The 21,807-nt window shown below is 42.3% G+C and overlaps 1 protein-coding gene across 1 annotated transcript in view; it reads right to left on the bottom strand.

The window, feature by feature from the left end:
• Window positions 1-304: 304 nt before the first annotated feature.
• LOC102776850 (receptor-type tyrosine-protein phosphatase S-like) overlaps window positions 305-21,807 on the bottom strand; it is a 69,464-nt gene continuing 47,961 nt past the window's right edge. Inside the window, exons 14-36 of the mRNA XM_087831573.1 lie at window positions 21,587-21,780; window positions 21,418-21,444; window positions 21,043-21,160; window positions 20,199-20,849; window positions 19,364-19,458; window positions 17,706-17,959; window positions 17,380-17,467; window positions 16,952-17,170; window positions 15,657-15,814; window positions 14,878-14,892; window positions 14,534-14,646; window positions 12,706-12,803; window positions 12,311-12,434; window positions 11,657-11,832; window positions 11,388-11,507; window positions 9,313-9,467; window positions 8,480-8,765; window positions 7,603-7,781; window positions 7,102-7,228; window positions 6,873-6,998; window positions 5,981-6,135; window positions 5,682-5,817; window positions 305-3,071 (exon numbers count right to left, since the gene is read on the bottom strand). Of these exons, the coding sequence (XP_087687699.1) occupies window positions 3,003-3,071; window positions 5,682-5,817; window positions 5,981-6,135; window positions 6,873-6,998; window positions 7,102-7,228; window positions 7,603-7,781; window positions 8,480-8,765; window positions 9,313-9,467; window positions 11,388-11,507; window positions 11,657-11,832; window positions 12,311-12,434; window positions 12,706-12,803; window positions 14,534-14,646; window positions 14,878-14,892; window positions 15,657-15,814; window positions 16,952-17,170; window positions 17,380-17,467; window positions 17,706-17,959; window positions 19,364-19,458; window positions 20,199-20,849; window positions 21,043-21,160; window positions 21,418-21,444; window positions 21,587-21,780 (3,683 nt within the window). The 3' untranslated portion in view covers window positions 305-3,002. The remainder of the gene's footprint in view (window positions 3,072-5,681; window positions 5,818-5,980; window positions 6,136-6,872; window positions 6,999-7,101; window positions 7,229-7,602; window positions 7,782-8,479; window positions 8,766-9,312; window positions 9,468-11,387; window positions 11,508-11,656; window positions 11,833-12,310; window positions 12,435-12,705; window positions 12,804-14,533; window positions 14,647-14,877; window positions 14,893-15,656; window positions 15,815-16,951; window positions 17,171-17,379; window positions 17,468-17,705; window positions 17,960-19,363; window positions 19,459-20,198; window positions 20,850-21,042; window positions 21,161-21,417; window positions 21,445-21,586; window positions 21,781-21,807) is intronic.

Genomic DNA, 21,807 nt, shown 5'->3' on the forward strand with positions numbered 1-21,807 from the left:
TTCAGTCAACCATCTGCCCTTTTTACATTCAGGCAGGGCTTTTTGCTTGATTAGCACAAAAAGTACCTCCAAGACCAAGAACTCACCTGCAATTTTTCAAGATTTTAGTAAAACCTGAAGCTAAAGAATTTTGTACATTTTGAGTGGAAAAAGGAGGCTAAACCGAATCCAAACAGATTCTCTGTTTGTGTGTGCACTACTGAAGAGTAGGTGCAGCTACTTTGGCCCCATCTAGTGATCGAAGAGTGAATCACACCAAAGAGCTACCACCCCACCCCCACAAGAATCAAGCAGCTCATTGTGCTGTATATCCAATCATCCTGCTTTTAATACAAAGTCGAGATACAATATCTACATCTATGGTTCGAAAGGAAAGAACAGGTACATAAGTGAGGGGTATGGCATCACCAGAGCTTTTCCCTCAACACATTTCATATAATGTTTCGCGTGTGCCTTTTATATTTCTCTTGACACAATAATCATTAGAAATCGAAGGAATAACATATTTCATATATGTCAAACATTGTCAAGACTTATGGACCACACATAGAGTTCATATGAGAATAATTTCAGGTTCAAACAATAACTTTTCAGGGTGTGTAAAGTGTGTAGCTAGGCAATTCTTATCCATTCTCTGTCAAAAATACACTTGCTACCATGTGCTTTCAAGCAAACTAAACACCAACAGCTTGCCAGGAGGTCTTCACCGATCTGCCCTGTAGTCTGCTCTATATATCTAATTTCTCTGATGCCCTTACACCTATCACGTTGGGGTGAAACGTACCTCCAGCTATGGAGGTTGAACGAGGGAGAGCATCGAAAGGGCATCTCTGTAAACTGAAGCTAGTCCTGCCTCTATTGTACATACATCTCTAGCTGACTAGTTGGACATCAGTAATCAGTATCAAATAGCACCCTACACAGAGGGCATACGTTATAACAATAAAGCAATTTTTTTTTAAAAAAAGGAGGAAAAAAAAGCACCAAAATGGACGGTTAAAGATAAAATAAAAAAAAGTGACAATATCATACTTTAACAATGGCTCGCCAAAGAAGCAAATAAACATCGTCTTATTGGTTAGAACTGCTAGAAATCCCAAATAAATAAAAACAAACTTAAAAAATAACAAAATAGTCATAATAAATATCCTTTAAAAAAAATCATACGAAATAAATATGACAAAGTGAACAATAACAATAAGGCTTTTTTCTTTTTTTTTTCTTTTTTCGCGACAATAAGTACTACATCACATCCAATCCCACGTTATATTTTGTGCTCAGACGTTATGCAACTGTACTGTATAGGACTCCAATGATAGACTGTATGTACACAATCGGTGATTTCGGTCGAGATGTCTGCTATATTGGAACATCGCTGTGCTGTTTAATCACCACGTGGGACCAATCATGACTACATTTCAAATTCAGAAAAAGATAAACAACCATATCGAGGAGTTGTCCAGTCATACTTAATTGGAAGGGGCGGGGGGGATCTATCAGTCGGTAAAGCTGAGCATGTTCTGTACAACAAGGGTTTAGGGAAAAGAGAAACTTTTAATAGGGTTAACAGGAGGATGGGATAGAGGCAGAGGACTGTTGAAAGTGAGCGGTTCACTACTAGCTTTGAATGTAATTTGAATTTTTTCCTGTAATCGTTCACTGACGGTAGCCTTAGCAAGGAAAAGCAATTAACACAAGGGTTCAACTGCAGAAGCGGCAAAATTCAAGTAGGAGAACTTCAGTGGAGGAAGATGATCAGGACAAAACCAACCAAACAAAAATGTTTCATCCTCGAGTGAAGACAATGCACTGCAATAAAAGCTTTAACACGGTTTGCGCGAGCATGAAGCAGCATGTGAAGGACGCAAGAAAAAAATAAAGTCAACGTAAGGCAAAGACATACAGTGAAAACAGAAAAATCTACAGAAAGATGGCTCTCTGAACTCAAGAGAGAGAAAGACACTGACTGGAGCTCAGTTCTTTCTTTCATTAAGCCTCTCTTCAGTAAGCCACTGCTGAACTGAACCGATAGGACTGACATCAAGAGGAGCCGAGCTGGAAGATGAACAAGGACTACAGCAAATAGCGAGCAAGCTTTGTTGAGTGAAGAAAGCAGTAAGTTTTAATCGCTGTTCCGAGGTCAGCTGTTTGGGGCTGCCAACTGATCCTTGTGATCGTGTTGTGTGTTTTTTTTTTTAAGGAGCGGTCTCTAGTCTGATTATGTTATGCTGGATGAAAGAAGGAGTCACCTCTCCTTTTAGGCCACAGTTTATGTTCACGCTGCGTGGTTTCTCTTGGCACTGTGCATCAGGTAAATGATCATCCACATGCTTCTCCAACAGTCCTCAGGGTGGTGAGTCCATACTGAAGGCTTCTGCTGAGCCACGACCTAGTCATATGCTTCAAACTACAGGCAGGACTACTGATGGTAGCAGTAGACACCTTAGAAATAGACTCACAGACACATAGAAACGTTCACCTTTGCACTTTGTAACCCCTTTAGTACATCAAACCAATAGATACAAAGTTGAGGATAAAAAGCCCATTTAGGGTGCAGCAAATATCCAGGCTCTTGTGTTTTTTTGTTTAGTTTTTTAAAATCTTTTTTTGTTTGTTTGTTTGTTTTATACACATAGAGTATCATAATTCCTGTTCAGAAGCCATTTGTATTTCACTGGTTCATATTGGAGATAGCTGACCACAACACACATGTATTATACGTCCTTCACACTGGAACACTGAGGTAAGTATATGGATTACACATGGATAGTCTCCACGCCCAGCAGCTCCTCAGGGAAACTCCTGCTGAGACGCTGTTAGACAGAGATTTTCTTGTTGCTGTTTTTGTTGCTTTTTGTCCTCGTTGGTGCAGAATTTGAATCTCGCTCCCGGAAAAGGTTCAATGTTCACGTTTATCTCACGCCGTCTTTCTGTTGGCTCACTCGGTTGGTTTTGTTTGTGGACCTCAAAGCAGAAAGATGGATGGATGGTTGTCTGTTCTCTTACGTTGCATAGTGGTCAAAGCTACCCAGGTACTCGAGAGCAGCCTGGTAGCAGAACTGGTACTCGTCCTGTGTGAAAAACACAAGTACAAATGAGGGAAAAATACATTTCCCATAAACAGAGTGTCATATATTTGGAAGAAATGCAGTTCCAAACCAAGCCTGTGGCTTTACAACAAGCTCCTAGTAACAAAGTGCTTACAGATACTTTAAAATTGGCTCTTAGCTAAGGTTTCTGTTATGTATAGACACAACAGTGGCTCCTCCCTTGAGGTATTTGCTTTTTTTCATTCACTTTTCTCAAATGATTCATAGGTCAGTGTTGAGTGGCTTAGGAACAAATGAAAAACACTGCTCAGTTCAGGTAAAAAGACTGGCCTGAAAATGAGTGAAAAAGCAGCAAATGTCCAAAGAAAAACTTCAGCAGAAAGCCAGGAGAACTGTTGCTCATAGAGGAATCAGGTGGTTCAAGACCTTTGCACAATGCTGTATACTTATGAATATGCATACATTTAGCACTCGAGCACACTTAGAAATATATTTTCATTAATTTCTTACAATTAACATGAAAAAGTCAGATTTTTACTAGAGATGGACCGATCCGATATTACGTATCGGTATCGGTCCGATACTGACCTAAATTACTGGATCGGATATCGGAGAAAATAAAAAAAGTAATCCGATCCATTAAATATCAAAAAAGCACCTCACAAAACTTGCGACATGGCGTAACTCGGCTCATAACCGTAGCACGTCGGAGCAGTATGCGTCAGGTGATAGAGTGGCTGTGGCGCGAGACCTATTGGCGGTCTGGTTGAGCATTTGGAGCCTCGCTACCAAACCGGCATTTCATCTCCGAGAAAGTTACATCCGAGAGAAGTAAAGCAAGTGTGTAAGTTCATCTCTGAATGTTTGTAAAGCATTCCAGCGTTAAGCTTAACAACAGATATATGGAGCGACTGCCTCTCTCTCCCTCCCTTTCCTGTTGCTACTTCAATCCTGAAACTGATCAATGATCAGCTGATCGGCTTTTCTCTCTTGTTTGTTTATTGCCCACTTTGCGCCAGAAAGAGGAAACCAGCGGCTGAACAACAGCAGCACGTTTAAGCTTGATAATCTGTTGTTAGAATGTATTTAATATTACTTTCTACACCAGGATCCTTTTCTACGTAGCTGACGGCTGGTAACTGTGCAGGGGCCCCCCTGGCAAAGTTTAGCCAGGGGCATGAACAGGGAAAAGGGGGGCACAAATACATACTTTCCTTTCTTATTCTCATTTTAAATGTCTAGCTTTTAATAAATAATTATCTGAATCTTACACCCAAAGTTTTAATCTGATGTAAAATATATAGAAGTCCATTACTGTATATAGTAACTGTTAAGTCTAATATACCCTAGTAAGCTATACTACTTTTTCCTTTGGGAAGATACCATCTGTGCAGTCTGCAATTCTGTTGAAGAAAGATGTTGAATCTATTTAATTATTCTTGAAAAATAATTTATTTCTGTGCATTTTTTTCACACTGCATCAAATTAAAGTTGATTACGTCGATTAAGCATCATGAGGTGGGGGGTTCCCTTTTTCTTTTTTTTTTCTTTTTTTGCTGGGAGTTTTAGAGCCCTATTAGTTAGGTTGCTTACTCTTTAAAATACCAGAATAGGGAGGATGCAGCAGGTTTAAGTTCATTTGATTGATCAGTTTTGCTGAACTATGAAATATTTTGGGTGCAGTGCATTTTTTGCATACAGTTATAACAGCTTTAGTGTTTTGTTTTTTAACTTGAGTATGAACTTATACAAAATGCAGCAAGATATTAAAAAACAGTTTTATTGATTAAAAAACACACTATATCGGATTTATATCGGTATCGGCCGATATTCAAATTGATGATATCGGTATCGGACATAAAAAAGTGGTATCGTGCCATCTCTAATTTTTACATATAGTGAAACAGTGCACTAGTGCATAGTGTAAAGCACAGCACTTTATCAAATATGCATTCACATGTTTATGCAAATAAAACTATGAATTAAACCATGTGCATACCTTGCTTCTGTATACAGAATATAACATGACACTGTTACAAAGTGCTCCACCAGCTTGTGTGTGTTGCTGTTACATTTTACAATGAAAAATTCACACTCTGGGGGCTATTTCCTCCTTTCAGTGTCCTACTTATGCTAATGCAAATGTATATTGATGTGGGTGGGACTGCTCATCAATAGCTAGCACTGCCTAAATGACATTAAGGCTTTGCCTGTGTTATTGTAGCATGGATTAAAAATATGCGGTACAGTTCAGCATGCCAAGCTGCGAAGCACTTTAGCTTCTTGGCCAGATAATGAATATAATTCTAAACTCTTATGCTAGTGACATTTCTGTTCTTTGCCCAGATCTGACTCCAAATACATACACAACCAGTGGAATTATGATCTCGTTTATGTGGTTAACATTTCCATCTCTGTTACTTTGGGTGAATTTTAAATGCCCGGTGATAATATGAATCTAACGGTTTCTTAATCCACATTATTCTTTACAAAAAGACTTTAATAGAGAGATTTTCCTTTAATGACCAAATAGTTAAAATCAACAATAAGCTAAATGTCAAATACCACCATGCTCATTAATGCAGTGCTCTACTTCACTGTCTCTGCCCTGGTTAATGAGTGTGTGTTTACCTCAGTCTGCACCATGGCTGGTCTCTGTGTCCGCAGCATTTTGACAGTTTGGAAGATGTCTACCGCCCCTTCGTAACGCATCCGCTCCAAGACAATGCTCAGAGTGATAAAGACACCTGTCCGCCCCACGCCGGCACTGCAGCCACAGAGGAAAACAATTTTACTAGAGTATGTAGTGTGTCAGATCAACAGTGTGCTGGATTCTCACATACACTACTGTTATTACAAAGGCGAGAGTCACATTAAACTGTGATTTAATTACCAATGACGGGTTGTCTAATATAAAGCCCGGTGCTTACCTGCAGTGAACGCAGATTGGTCCATCCTGGCCAAACTGCTCCTTGGTTTTGTGCACTTGGCCAATGAAATCGATGAAGCCCTCCCCAGATTTGGGCACACCTTGCTCTGGCCAATCAGTGAACTGGAACTGACGCACTGTTCGTGACTGGCCGTCCTGGGGGAGCGAAGAATCAGTTAAAACAATAACCTGCACACTATATGGATGTGAACATCTATCTGATGTCTTTCTCACATATTCAGACGCTTGTCCTTGAATGTGCAGTTGGTCTTCATGCAAGGTGATTATTTCGAAATGATTATTTACAAAGCTTCCTCTCGCTGTATTGACTGAGGAGTGAGATTGCCAGGCAATATCCTCTCTTCCTTCTAATGATTACTGTTATCTGATCCTGGATCAGTGGTTGTGGTTAACTTAAAGCTGTAACGTCAGTGCGTCTGCTATTGTCAGCCTCTCAGAAGGCAATTACATCTTTTCTCTTCTGCTCAGCCTTTCTGACTCCCCTTTAATGGAGATCAATAGAGCATCTGTCAATGTGGCGTCGGGGCAGGACAGGCTTAACTGGATTTATGTATGACTGACACGTGTGTGTGTGTGAATATACACAAATACACACACACACACACACACACAATGTCAAGGTAATCTGGAGACAGCATGGTTGAATGAGTGATCCATAAGAATCTGTCAATACCTTGAACCTGCTGTGTTGCACACATTCACATAGAAAACACACACTAACCAGCATACACTACAGGTCGATAGTACATGCTGTGCGCCACCGCCTGCTAACAGCACTGACAAAATACTCCTGAATAACCTCGGAGTGTGATGTTACACTGTTTTCTGAATGCAACATGCAAGAGGACACTTTAAGCAAAGCATGAACCAACCCTGGCATCTGTAACTTTGAACTCCCGGAGGATGTACTGAGGCATGTTGTACTCCGCCATGGGGTCCACCACAAAGTACTGATACCTGGCTGAGCGCTCAGCGGGCCAGTACTGGTGACACTTCTCCTGTCAGAGCAGAACACATAAGAAATCTTCAGTAATCATACGCAAGAGGGCTGCAATGTTACAAGACCTGTTGTTTATTTAGCTTTGTGTATTTTGTCCATACCCGTCCCATTTCTCTCAGCTTAGTGAGCATAACTACTATAGTGGAGTTGTGTTCCCACAGCATTCTCCAGAAGTCCTCTGTAGTCTCAGCCAGTGGACCCTGGGTGGCAATGTAGCCTCTCTGCTGCCTACACACACAAACGGACACAAACACACCATTATGTTGTCACCTCCTTTCCCCTCCTTGTTTCTTCATCTGTCAAGAATCAGACTGAAAAGGGGGTCAGGCTGCAGGCAAGAAAAGCAACAGTCACAACATGTGTGTACAATGACTCTGAATGCCTGAATCATCAGAAAGTCTTCACTGGACCAAAATGAGTGCCATGCAGCGAGACAAATAGTGGCAACATGTACACAGTAATGACAGATCTGACAGGAAGTGACAGGTGAGAGCAATGTGGTGAAAAGCTATCCAGTCCATTCACTCATCAAACCATCATAAGAGGACTGCAGCGGAGAGAGGAGGTCAGGTCAAATTAGCGTTTGCAGGATGAAAACATACCTGTAACCGTCTATGTAGCTGGCATTGATGTAGTCGGACCCCTCCAGTCCTCTGATGGGCTGGAGGCACACACGAGTGGTTTCATAGGGCATGATGTTAACTAGTCGGTTCTTGAATTTGTTGCAAGGCAGGTTGGCTGTGACGAACCTGGACGTGTGGGCTTTGGTGTTAGCCAGGCGCTGGGTGGAGAGAAAATGAAGGAAAGTGTTTATATTCTTTTAAATGCGCAGTCAGTATTTTTTTTTCCTACTGTGGGCATCGTAGCAAGAATCATGCACTTGAATTGAGAGGGGTAAGAAATCTACCCTCTACTGACATCTGCTGGTGACATTTTCCACACTGTATCTTTAAGTATATGAATCAAGTAAATGTTTTTCAAAGCACTCTTAAATCATCTTCCTGATTATTTAATTGATTATTTAATCCAATAACTGTTTAACTACAGCCCAAACACACAAAACAATCAGTTTGCTGCCAAAAAGTAAAACAACGGGATAAATTCATGTAGTCATAGCTGAGAAACTGGAACAAGCCAAGAGTTATCTTAACTACTTAATAAATTGAAAATAGTACAGGCTCTAATTATCTTTTTTATTTTTATTTTTTTTCACAAAGATATGGGTGTTATATCATCATTGGGCCTCTAACAATATTTTCTATACTAAACCAACCTGTGAGGCAAAGATCACGTCTAGCTTAAAGGTTTACAACTCACAGACACACCATCAAACCAATTATTTCAAATGGGTACTTCTTTTTTGAAATTTGGAGACAATGTTGCCAATATTTTCTACATCTCAAGCAAATATCAGACGTCAAATCTGCTTGCCTTCCACTTCATTTAAATGGTTTCCAGCTCCACTGCCTCCACTCTCACCTTAAACTCCAGCTCCATGCCAATCACATGCTCTCCGCTCTCCACCTTGGACAGCTTCTGCATGTAGGAGTAGAGACTCCTGGCGGCCACTTCAGTGTTTCCGCATGCCACAGCCTCCAGAAGGGCCTCGTGGATGAAGCTGTACTGGTCCTCCGTTTGCACCATGTAGTTCCTCTGTGAGCGCATCAGGGTCACGTGACCGTAGATGTCCACAGTGCGCTCGTGTCGGATGCGCTCTAGCATGGCGTCGATGACAATGAAACAGCCAGTGCGACCAACACCGGCACTGACATAGGAGGAGGAAAGACGTCTTATATACTGATATTTTCTTCAGTAAGATTTTTTTTTAAAGATTACAATGTTTTTATGGGTCTTTTCAGAAGTTCAGGTCAAATGTAAAAATAGCTGATGCTTGGCCCAAAGACTGGGAATGAAAAATTAGCCGAAATGATATAATCTACTAAAAATATAAAGAATGAACAGTATTGTATTTTTCCAGTGGCTACATTGCATCTTATGCAATAATAGCATGATTCTGTTGACCACTGGAGAGTTAAGGAATTTTCTGTACTCAGCCAAGAAACAGTTCCCAGCATAACCAACCAGTGAAAATGCAATTTTCAATCTCTTCAGCTTTTTGCAGATCAAACAACTGTGAAATTTAGTGAACTCCGCAAGGGTCGGATATTGTTAGCTTCAGACGAAATTAGCGTAGCAAATCAGCCACTTTCCCAGTCATTTTTCCAAGTTAAACGCTCCCTCAATAAAGCTTCATGAAAGCAGGATTGATCCTATTTATCTCCAAGATAGATTAAATGTGGGTGTGAGCATACCTGCAGTGAGCAATGATAGGTCCAGCATCAGGGGGGTTGCAGGCTTTGACTCTGCGTAGGAAGTTGAGGAAGGGGGTGGGATACTCTGGCACGCCGTGATCGGGCCAGGCTGTGAACTGGAACTGACGCACCTCTCGCCTTTCGCTGTTTCCACTCTGATGTGAGAAACATGTGAGAAAAACTGAGGTTAGTGTCACTGAAGCCAAAACAACTTGTATGGCGACAATTGTAAGCTTCATTAGCACAGACTCTTATAAAAAAAGATGATTAAACAAAAGAGGTGGAAGTTGTTAAATTTAACCGTCTTTGAAAAGATTAATTATCTATTATTGCAAGTGTGTGTTCCAAAAACCATCTTGAGTTTAGGAATGAAATGGTTCAGTAATTTCCTTTGGGAATAAAATGAGTGTGTCAATAGTACAGTTAAAACCTGGAGGAGGATTTGTAGAGCAATGCAGAAAGAAAAGTGGAATGATTTTATATGAGAGAAATCTCACAGGATACAGAATTTAAACCAAATAGGAAAGATAATGTTTTTAACTTAGTGGCTATAACGGAATTAGTCAGACTTTTAGCAAATGTACCAAATAATCAGTTTTGCGACAGATAGAATATTTGATGTGTTAGAAAAAGTGGAAACACACTGAGTAAGGTGTGTACACACATTAAACTATGACTACAATAAGATGCAATAGATACAAAGCCGAATGCAAATGAAGCAAAGAAATCTGGTGCTTAATAAAATTCATAAATCTACCAGTTTCTTATTTTGGTAGGAATGTAATTTAAAAACAAACACGGATTAATTCGTGATCCCAGAAATTTCCTCTAAAATTAATGTAAATTTCTACATGTTTTTATTCATGCAAATTATTTAATGCATAATCAAAGTTCACAGGGATCCGCATTTAAAAACACAAAACGGACCACTGGTCTTAAGACGAAAAGAATTTACTCAAAATAGTTGAATTGAAAACAAGAAACAAAGGGTTATTTTGATATGTAGGTGTTAGCATGTTTGCTAACTTTTTTATGTATGGATAGCTACAAAACATCACACAATGTCCCTAGTTCACAGGGGAAAGAGAAAAGCACAATTCCAATATCAAAAAGAGGACTGCTAGTGTACACACAATCTGATAACCCAGTATTGGTGTTATTCCTACATCATCACAACAATATTGTATGAGTATTCAGTTAGCATTAGCCAAGACATTAGCTAATGCTATTAAAAACTATCACTACCAAACCAAGATGAGTAAGCTAAATGTGGCTAACAACAAACCTCAGTTTAATCATACGTTTACCATGTTGTATAGAAAACTATTGAAATACTGAATACTTGATCCAGAAGAGTTTTATATTAAGAGAGTGGGGTTTTTTCGACTCCACATTGCAAAGCTATGACATCACAACAATGCGATTTGTCAGCTGCTGATGCTGGACCAACATTATTATGATGATGCAGGAAGAACACAGCACCGGGATATCATATACACATCTATTGCTCCCACTGTTGGTCCCCAGCCTAACATAAGGGGGCTGGCTGGGTAAGGTCATCCACTGTAAAAAAGGTGAGCAGCTGAAAGAAGCTATTTGTACATAAAAGTACTTCAGCCTACTGTTATTATTCTCTTAGTCATTTGTTATTTTAACGAGACATTTTACAACACATAAACGAAAATTTCGAGAGGTGGAGTATTACTTGGAAACTACAGTTTCTGGCCTAGTTTCTGTTTGTAAGTAGGCCAGAGAGAGACGTGCCAGTCTGACGGTCCTAGATTAGCCCTGTGCCACAAGAAATTGCTCTGCCTCCAACAGAGATCAAATCACAGTCCCTGACACAGGGAGGCTGGCCTGGTTTGAACACTCCACGAAGCCCAGACTAATCTATTATCCTCTGTGTCCACACGCGCTGCTCGCTCATGATTACTTCAGTTGCTCCTGCTTCCAAATTGTAAGTTCAAGAGATCAAAGCTGTTCTCTGTGGATATGTCCGTAAACTTAAGGGAGGTGAGGGCAGAGAAGTGAATCGAGGGGCACACAGGTGGAACAGGAGGCGTGAAAAAATGTACCTTATGCAGAGAGAAGGTGCGAACACAGAAAGTGGCCAGCTCCATTGTGTCCAGCAGCGTGGCCTGGATCATCCCGTATGTCTCCGTGCCACGACTCGGCCAGTACTGATCGCACTTGATCTGCGAGGATCGAAGAAAAGCATTAGCCTCATCGCTACTGCAGTTCTCAGAAGATAAGCGACGTTCTTCTTCAGTTTCATTTATGCAACATGACTCTGGATAATTGAAATTGCAGATGTGGGTCAGTGGGTAAGGTCTTGCTTTCTTACCCGTGACTTCTCCTCCAGGCGTGTCATCATGACGACAGAAGCAGCCCGTTGCTCCCACACCATCCTCCAAAAGTCCCCGAACGTCTCTGGCAGCGGCCCCTGCGTCGCGATGTAGGCATTCTGCTTCCTGTAGCCGTCAATGTAGTTGGCGTTGATGTAGTCGCTGCCCAGGATACCTGCAAGCGAGACACTTCTGAGTCTCTTGCTAAACTGCAATCTGCGCAAGTGGCACAATAAATTAACCCACGTGTATGACATCCAACAGCCTAACGAACTGTTTGTTTCTGACAGCCGTGGCTTCCAGCAGACAGGCAGCTGGATGACTAGTGGACGACAGCAAATAAACAAGAATCTGTCGGTGTAAATTCATGAGCTCCAGATCAAAACCATTCCCCTCCTCCTTGTTCTGGAGGAGAGCGGGCTGCACTTGGATGCACTCGCGCTGTTTGTCAGTCTCATGCCACTGCACACAGTTGGTCTCCAGCACTGTTCGCAAATTCAGATTTCATCTATCATGTAGCTCTCGCACCACTCTCCCCATACCAACTCTTTGTGTGCTATGCACCCACCCGTCAGCTCAAACATGCCCCGCCCCCTCCATTAGGAACTCTCACAATCTTCTTTAATTGACATTCATTTCCAGCAAATCCTCACCATCTATGGGAGACAGGATGACTCTGGTATGGTCGTACGCTATGACGTTGGCGTAGCGGTTTTTGGGCTTGTTAACTTCCAGATTGGAGTGTTCCCAGGTGAACTGCTGACTCGGGTCGATTGACTGTGAGAGAGCAACAAAATACGTGCATTAATAGCGTGTGCTGGCATATTTAGTGGTGCATTTGAGGATAATGGAAAGGGAGCACTCTGTAATGTAGACGAGTTACAGCAATAAATTGCGCTGCTGAATAAATCATGAACAAGCAGCCTGCACGCAGGTAAACAAATGTTAAGTAACACTTGCTTTATGAAGGCTTAACAGGCTTAACATTGCCAAATAACAGGATGGTATCTATTTATTATATGGAATGATAATATACAGTATTTCTCACCTCGTACTCCTGGGAGAGTCTCAGGTTGTCGTTGGCTTTCAGCAGCTCTATGTGCTCAGCCAGCTCGCTGATGGGGATGGGAGGATGGCTCATCATTCCTGCGTTACAATGAGGGTCAGAGGTCACGCAGACTTCAGCTCAGCGACCTAAATTGCTGCCGCTCGACATCACTCATATGCAAAGATGCGACGATAATTATACAATCAGACAACATCACATATCATTAAGGAACACGCTGAGGCAGAAAATCAATTTTGATCCATGTGCGCGGACAAAGTGAGGCGAGGTTTGTTTGTTTGTAAATTGTTTTTCTTTGATAAATTGCTTTCTCTGTGATCAGAGGAGCAGCAACTCAGAGAAAACAAACACAGACAGAACACTAATTAGGAGGGCGGTGCACGCACGCACGCACACACACACACACACGTGCACGGATGCACACAAAGGAAGCAACCTCTGCCTCGTACAGTCGTTTCTTTAGAGAAGCTATAGCAATCTATTCCCCATTCAAAAGGCAAACACTTTCAACAATAAATCAAACTAACACAAACTCTGTGTGCAATAAACAGATTTCATGAAGCCAGATTCCAGATTCCAGAACGCATTCTCGATGTTTGGGTGATTTATAATGCACGCAGATGCACTATGAAAAGCATTTGAGGCGCTGTGCTGCTACAGCCGTCAAACACGCGCTCACATCAGCGCTGATTTTTCTCTAAAGGCAGGCACTGCAGCACCCGCAGGTAAGCACGACAAAACGTTCAAGTCGGCACCGGAATGACCTCAGATAGGATCGGCCGGTTTTGTTGGAAACAAATTTCAGCGTCTCAAAAGCACAAATCTCAGGGGAGAAGAAGTGGGCGAGGAGGGAGCGTCAAGGTTGCTGCCACGCGAGCATGAAAAATTCTCATGATGAAAGAAGCTCTGAAGTGCTTTCTTCTGTATGTGTGAGAGTGTGTGTGAGCGCGTGTGTGGGGGGAGGGGGATTCTTTGCTTCCCAGGAACATGTGGGGAAAAAAGAAACTTTAGACCTTTATCTATTGATTAAATAAAAATCTTTCTCATTTGCCCTTTAATATCCTGGCAGGTGACCTTTCTCTGTGGTGACACATCTCGCCACCTTTTTCAACAAGGACCCCAAAACGCTTCTATAAATTGCAACCACAAAAAATACACCGAGAGCGGCGATTAAATTCCTTCAGGTCATGTGTTATTAGGATGGTGCTAACTGAACGGGAAGAAGTGAAAGCAAAGCCTCATTGGCCCGTTGCCTCGACCGAAGCAGCTGTGTTGTTAGATCTCGCTCGGTAGGGGGTGGGAAGCAGCAAAATCTGTGTATTTACTTCAAAGTGAGGCTTTGGTTGGTTATGCTGGCGAGAAGAGAGCCAGTTGCTTTACAAATGATCACTGTTAACCCACAGCATAACTTCTGAGAATCCGCTCTGAGCTCTAAACATTCAAGATTGATAAGGCAGATTTCTGTCATTTCTGTTTGTTCTGATGCTACTTTCTGCAGCTTGGCATGTGGATTGTGGGCGAGCGGAGATAATCAGATTTTGTCACACCGTGATGACTCAGCCGTGACTAAGCAGTGACTGTACTACCTGGGCAGAAGCCATTTTGATCTCAGAAACGACTAGAAGCTGCCAGGTATGTGTTGGCTGTGATGAGGAGGAAAACTTTCTCAATCTCGTCTGTGGGTTTCTACCAGGAATAAAACTGCCGGCATGAATATTTCATTTTCAAACGATGAGCAATCAAAAGTAGATTTTATCGTTCAGAACAAAAAGTGTTTCTTCAGGTGCCCGTGGAGGCGCACGCTGCCTACCGGGAGTCTGGAAGTTGATGCGTCTCATCTCCACGGGATCGGTCGGGTGATGGGCCATCATCTCGGCGTTGCTCAAAAGGCTCTTGGTTCCAGGTTCAGAGTCTTTGCGCTTACTGCTGAAACACCAGTGAGTCAAAAGAGCAATTAGCACATGCAAACAAACCGGGGACAGCAAAGCAGGCTCGGTACTGACACGTCATTAGCATGGCCGCTTGATTCGCGTAAACACAGCATTAACAGATACAGTGTTTAAGTCCTTGTACAAGTTCTTTGTACAGCATCTGGTATCTTGTAATTACTGTGGGTTAAAATGTACAAAGAGCTTGACATTGGTTTAATCTTACCTGTCAGGTTTGCTGCTTCCAGTGAAACGGGAGCATGGGCAGGAATAATTAGAGGAAGAAAGGGAAGGAAATGGACAGATTGTTAGAGAGGAAAATCAATATTTTGCATTAGCATTCAAATGCTTGAAGGCTTGCAACAGATATCACAGGCTTACAGCAGGGTCAGACTGCTTGATGGCTGTCTGAGGAATGAACAAAATTTCCAAATTCATAGAGAATTTGGTGAATGTTGAGCTGTCGTGGAAGAGTATAACAGCAGGAGGTGCAACAAGGATATAAGCATAGTACCTGACTGTGTATGCTTAATGTTGCTGCACTGTATAAAACCCATCAGTGAGCCACACGGGCGCAGCTGGAACATGGACGATAAGTAATGGCACCGTCGTTTATCTTGACTCGAGTTTTGACGCATAATCGCGCTGCTGTAAATACTCACTAGCAACCACAAATGTATTTTACTCTAGTTGCCGTAAATAGTCGCTGACACATATTTGTTTGCCAAAAAAAATACAGTCCCTAAATATATATGTATTATATGTGTGGGACATCTTCAAAGATTGACATATTCAGTTAGAATGAATCTTCACAAACATGAAAAGATTTCTGCGCATTTCATGGGGTTTGATGGCATTGTGAAAAGTTTTGACTAAAGCCAGTCTTATCCTTGAAGAGTCATAATCAAAGCTGCTGTGGCATTTACCCAGTGTGACCAAGAGTGTGAGTTAGCGTCACGGTTGGAAAATTTGACATTTTATTTTTATGAAGTCCATCCCACTCACTTTTTGTACAGGAGGATGGCTATAACGATGCAGATGATGAACACTACAGCCAGGACTGGTCCAACCACCCAGATCAGACCGTCACCTGCATCGAATGGCTGCGGGTCTGAGTCCGGGGCAATCACGCGGTCTGTGTACGGGCTGGCCACGTACATCTTCTGTAAAAAAATATATATAAACGAAAAAACACCACAGAAGAAGATGATCACAAAATTGTGGACAGGCAGTCACAAAAAAGGGCATTTTATTTTTTTGTTTTTTACTTCGGTCTACCGTGAACACCTGAGACTAAATTCCAATTTGATGCACTCTCTATCTCTGTGGATTACTGCAGCAGGTGTGGATTAGGATCACCAGGAAAACTGGAGAGAACCTGAAAACCTGAGCTTGGTGTTTCCCCACAACAAATCCCCACATTTCCTCAGGCTGAGTGAGATCTTCACTCCAATGCATCTCTGTTTGATTTGTGCCATTCAAAATACTGCTTCTCATCCATCCTGCTTCCGTAGTGACAATACCGATGATAAGACTGGTTATTTTTTAACATTCTTTTGATGTATTTTGGCAAATATTTATTTATTGGCCTTCATTCTCTTGCTCTTTTTGTCATGTCATTCTAAAGACTATGACACAGAGAAGTAAGTGTAGAGTCGAATCGTTTGTTTTCTCCCTCAGGTTTTTCATTTTTTTTGCGAAAGTAAAACAGGGTCAGTGTTTGCATTATTGCTGAGCTGTTGCACTGGATTGCATTAGACTGAAAACATGTCCGTATAATTGTGATAAGTCATATAATGTGCAGGCATTTGTGCCTTTATTTTTCCTCAGCATTTTAGACAGTAGCTCAAAAAATGTACCTAACCTTACTGCTGTTCGAACTGTTGCTTTTTATTAGTTCTGCAGAAGTTTGGAAGAGCATCCCCTGAGCTAGAAGGGATCCAATAATGAAAAAAATCTAATATAAAGACCCTAGTCTAATTTTAAGTTGTATATTTATGTCTATTCCAGTTTGAATGCACATACATAGCAGGGGTGCGCGAGGCAATATTTCTTCCACTGCCACAGTGGGTACACTCACTCTTTATTAGCAGTGGTGATGGAAGTATGTGAGGGTTATTGCCTTTTGCTTACAACACTTTGACTGATGGGCATTTTATTGTTTTAGCAGCTCGGCCGTATTGATTACAATGTATAGTGACAGCCTGCAGGAGAGAAACGCGGACAGCCTGGAATGTGGGAGCGGTTTAAAAAAAAAAAAAAACAGAGGGAAAAGACATGTAAAGTAGTGTCTTTCATACCCCGGATGTGGAGTTCAGCTCAGCCAGAATGAAGAAGACGTACTCCTGCCCTGGCTCTAGAGCTCGGTTCTCAAAGCCGCCATAGTCCAGCTGGTCCCCCAGGGTGAAGAAAGCCGGCAGGATGGCAGGTGTGAAACGGGCTGTGATGTAAGCCCGGCGCAAGTCCACCTGCTTCTGCTGTCGAGTATCCTTCTGCCTTTGACTGATGTCTTTTAACAGCTAAAAGAAAGAAAGAGAAAGAGAGAAAAGACACAGACAAGCAAAATAAGCCGCTCCAATAACTGTGACTAATGTTTAAACACTGATATTGAATTTATAAGGGTAAGCGTTGCCAGGAGTTCTCAGAGATAGGATTGTGTGTGTTTATAGGTCTTTTCCTCCTCGCAGGCTCAGACATCAGTGGGTGCTGTTATTGTTGTGGTTCTCACCTCCTCTAGGTCCATTTCGTCTGGACTCTTGAGGTGTCTGATGACGCCGCGGGGCCTTCGCAGCGGAACCACAACAACATAAATATTCCTGTAGGAGCACAAGAGGACAAACAACATAACAACAGCTGCAGTCGCACAATAGCAAACTGTCTGTACCTATTTTCACTTTAGAGCAGTCATGTACTGTTACCATCAGTGCCCCGTACTGTTACAGACTGTAATCACCAGACTTGAACACGGCAAGTCAGATGACTGTCACCCCTATATGACATGACAACGTTTTCAAGGCGTGTAAGAGCATCTAAGGCTCAGTCTTTCAGCCTTACTTGATGGGACTGCGATTCTCCAGTGATGGCAAGATTAGCGTCACGGTGGTCTCAGAGTCACGAGTGCGGTCGATCTCAGGGCGGCGGATGGTGATCGTTGGGGATGTCTTAGCAGAGATGCGATGGCGAAGGCCTCCAGGGTTCCCCTCAGGAGCAGTGATTTTAAAGTCGTAGCTCGTGTTAGGCTGAAGGTTTGGGATGACTGCCTTTCTCAAGCGAGCGTCCACCTCCATTTTCTGACGGTTATATTCAACCTGAAGGGTGGGAAAGAGTTGGTGAAGCTAATCTTTATGTTGTGTGCTGTTTAAATAGTCATTTAATGCTATAGAACTAAATTAAGGAACATTTGTAAAATGCCCTGAATAAAGTTTTTTGATGGGTTTGTTTGAGAGTTTGAACTAAAATTGCATTCAGCTGCTCCCTTATTCACAAGGGGTCATCACAGCAGGGGGCTCTGCACATTCACTTCGGCAGATTTAGTTATTTATTTATTTTTATACCAGATGCCCTTTCTGATGCAACCCCAACCCCAAAGTACAATGGTAACCTTGTTGAGACTGTTGTTGCCTGGTGATTGCACTGGGTTTGCTTTTTTGTTTTTTTTGCTGTTGAACCTACCGTAAGTAATTATAGTGACCACTTTCAATCGCAGATTGGTGAAGGTCTCCTAATAACTGCAATCTAATGTATTAACTCAGACAGACTGCCAACATGTTGCAATCAATTCTAGTCTGTCAGCCCAGATGAATGCAACTTGTCTCTTTGCAATAGAGGACTTGACTGGTTGTACTCTGGCTATATTACAATGTAAAAGCAAGGTTGCTGATGTCAATTAAATTTTGTTTATGTACAAGAAAAACAGGCAGCAGTAGATTTGAGATGTTTGGGAATTCATCACAGTTAATTCCTGTATTTTCACAAACAGATGCAAATTAATTAGGCACAGCTTCTTTGTTCAATCCATAAAAAACAAAAGTAGAAAAATGAGAAACTGACGTTTTATTGGAGGAATGCGTGCTAAACTATTCTTAGCCAGGACTAGTGTAAACTAGGAGTTAGTAAACCAAGTTATTAGCAAGGGATATAATCCCAGTAAACCTCTTTTCTGGATTCAATAAATGAGATAATTGGTGCACTTTAAAGTGCTGGTAGATGGATTTTGCTATATTCAGTAAATGCTCAGTTTAATTGAACTTCTCATAGTCCAGAGAAATTCCACATGAATGCCTGTGGGTAGATCTGTGGGTGTATTATTTGTGTCGGGGTCATGCATGCGAAAAATATTTTAAAAATGAGTCACCAGCATATAAGTGTTTTTAAATTTCACATTTTTTATTTGATCAATCTTGGATTTAAAAAAAATTGCCTGTTTTGCTTTTTTATTTATTTTTATTTTTATATATTAATTTTATTTATTTTTATTAGATCTGTGTTACTCAGTATTTCACGCTTTATTTAAATAGTTTCTACCCTCTTTCCTGTCCTACATTTTTTCTACATGTCTGAGATGTTGTTTGTCCTACAATGTGCTGACCTGTAATTAACTCTTGCTATTTAAAATGCACTCTATAATTTCCAAAAACTTGACCCAAACAAAGCTGAGTATTATAATCTTAAGGATCCCACAGATGTTAAAACATTAGAGTTTTTCAACATACAGTAAAGCGATAGGGGTTGCTAGTCTCTGGAAACTCCCAGGTAAGAAGAACGCTGGTCTCAGTGGCCAGATTGACCGAAAAATTCCTCGGCACATCTGGGAAGTGAAGAAACAAACAGGCAGAGAGTCACTCGTGATGAAGCGTTTTATTAAAATCACGGCGTCCTCTGCTTTTCTCGACCTGTAAAAATGGAGAACAGCCCGGTCAGTTGATGAGGAGGGGGAAAGACATGATGGTTAGGAGGATAGGCAGGTGATGAGGAAAGTGGATGGCAAGAGTAATAAGTACAAGTAAAAGACAGACTGGCTGCAGGAATGTGACATGCCACGTTGTTAGAGTGTAAGGTTGTGTTTGTTAGACTCAGACTTCAGCAAAGCCTTCGGAAAAGGTGGTAGTGAAGGTCTATCAGATAAAAAAAAAAGCTTACCTGCAGATACAGCACCAGACGCCGGTTTTCTCTTCAAATCAGACCGAACACTTACCTTCGCTATTAGATACTGTATATCCGAGCCCTGTATTGACTTTTACCTGAGGGTTTGTGATAAGCAGTGCTCTTGAAGCAAACATCCATTAACATTCAGCCTGCTTCCATTGGTTGTGAAGGGTAGGTGATGAAGGTATAAGTGAGTGAGTGGAGGAGATTGGGGAGAGTAGTTGTGTCCCGCACTTTGCAGTTCTCATCCTCTCTGAGGTGCACTGGTGAGAGGCAGACCTGTAAGAACTGGCCCAGACTTCATTAAGTTTAGTGTTTTTGGAGTGAAATCCACAGTAAGGGGAGATGTGAAGTTGAACCAGCGCTTAGAAAGGTGTTCCTGAGGCCGGAGGCCAGCCCTACCTGTTTCCAAGGACAGGGTGAGGCGCACCAGTAGTGGGCTGAAGGGGCCCGGCCCTGCCTTGTTGTGGGCTCTGAGCTGCACCTCGTAGGCTTTGCTGTGATTGAGGCCCAGGATGGTGTAGCTCGACTCACTTGCTGGTAGCGCTATCAGCCGTGGACGAGCAAAGGGGGTTGGAAAAGCGGAGGGGCCTGGGTCAGCAGAGGGTTGGGTGTGTGCAGCCTCTTTGTAGGCTAGAGTGTACTCTGTAATCACACCGTTGCTCTCCTCTGGGGTTGGGGGCAGCCAGGACAACTGCAGGGAGCAGCAAGTGACATTAACAAAGTCAGATATTTTGGGGTATCCCACGGGAGGAAATATAGGGACTGTTATTTCCTGCTGGACTACATCTCCATAGCCTGCTCGGCTCTTTGCGGCGAGCACAAAGATGTAGGAGGAGCCTGGGGAGAGGTCTCTCGCAGTGAAGTTTCTCTCACGATTTGTGAAATCCACCGTGGTGTCTAAAGAGCTATTCTTCAGGCCAAACTGTAGGCGGTAGCCCTGGATTTCCACCGGGGCCCCCCGGCTATCAGAGCATTCCAACGGAGGAGCCCACCGCACCACAACTGACGGGCTCGATCCCAGACGCACCCAAAGGGAGGGGGAACCAGGCACTGCAGACAACAGCGTAGGCAGCAGAAAAAAAGAAAATGAATAGAGATAAACATATATCACGCAAATACAGAAGAATTAGAATTGATTGTCGGCTTATTTATTGTCATCTTCTGGCGCAGCTTACTGTACGATCAATTCTTGAGTATGCTACTAAATCTGGGGCACTGAAATGTATACTTGACATATGCTTACCAATCCCCGGGGTCTGCACCAGCTTGGCTTTGCTGTGTGCTCCATCCCCTTTGGTGGTGTATGCTGCCACAGAGACAGAGTACAAAGTCTCTGCTTTCAGATCTCCTAAAATCAGCTCCTGTGGGAGAAAACACAAAATACCACCATCAAATACTGCAAACTCACTCCTTTCAATCTTAGAAAAAAAAAGACACTATTTATTGATTTATTCCCCTTTTTGGGGGAAGAACTGTGCATCAGCAAAAAAAAAAAAAAGAAGAAGAAAACTTACATAAGAGTTGATAATTAAATCTGTGGTCTATTAGCAGCATAGCGCTGTATGCATTAATAATTGGTTCATTTATAATGAGAAGAGGACGGGTAGTCTGCACTCACATATTGAGTCGCGTCATCCTCCTCCATCTTATCCCACAGACGAGACACACCCCACAGGCAGCCGAGACGGATGAGAGAAGGAGTGAGTCAAAGGAGCGGAGGAGAAAGGAAGGATGAATATAACAAATGAACACCATTTAATCATTTATATATTTAGCTATGCTGTCACCTGAGACTCGTCCAATAAGAGGTCTTTGATCCGGGGAAGGTTGCGTGATTCACCGCTCTCTGCCTGGCTGAAATGCACCTGGTAGCCACGGATCTGGCCTTGCCGTAACCGTGGCAACACTGGGCGCCACGTGACTCGGAGAGCCGAGGAGTTCAGCGGCTGGACATCCACCTGACGAGGGGCTGCGCTGGGAACTGAGCACACGTGTGGAATTAATTAAG

The sequence above is a fragment of the Neolamprologus brichardi genome, chromosome 18, assembly GCF_056152115.1.
Source record: "Neolamprologus brichardi isolate AB-2024 chromosome 18, ASM5615211v1, whole genome shotgun sequence".
In the NCBI taxonomy this organism is placed as follows: Eukaryota; Metazoa; Chordata; class Actinopteri; order Cichliformes; family Cichlidae; genus Neolamprologus; species Neolamprologus brichardi.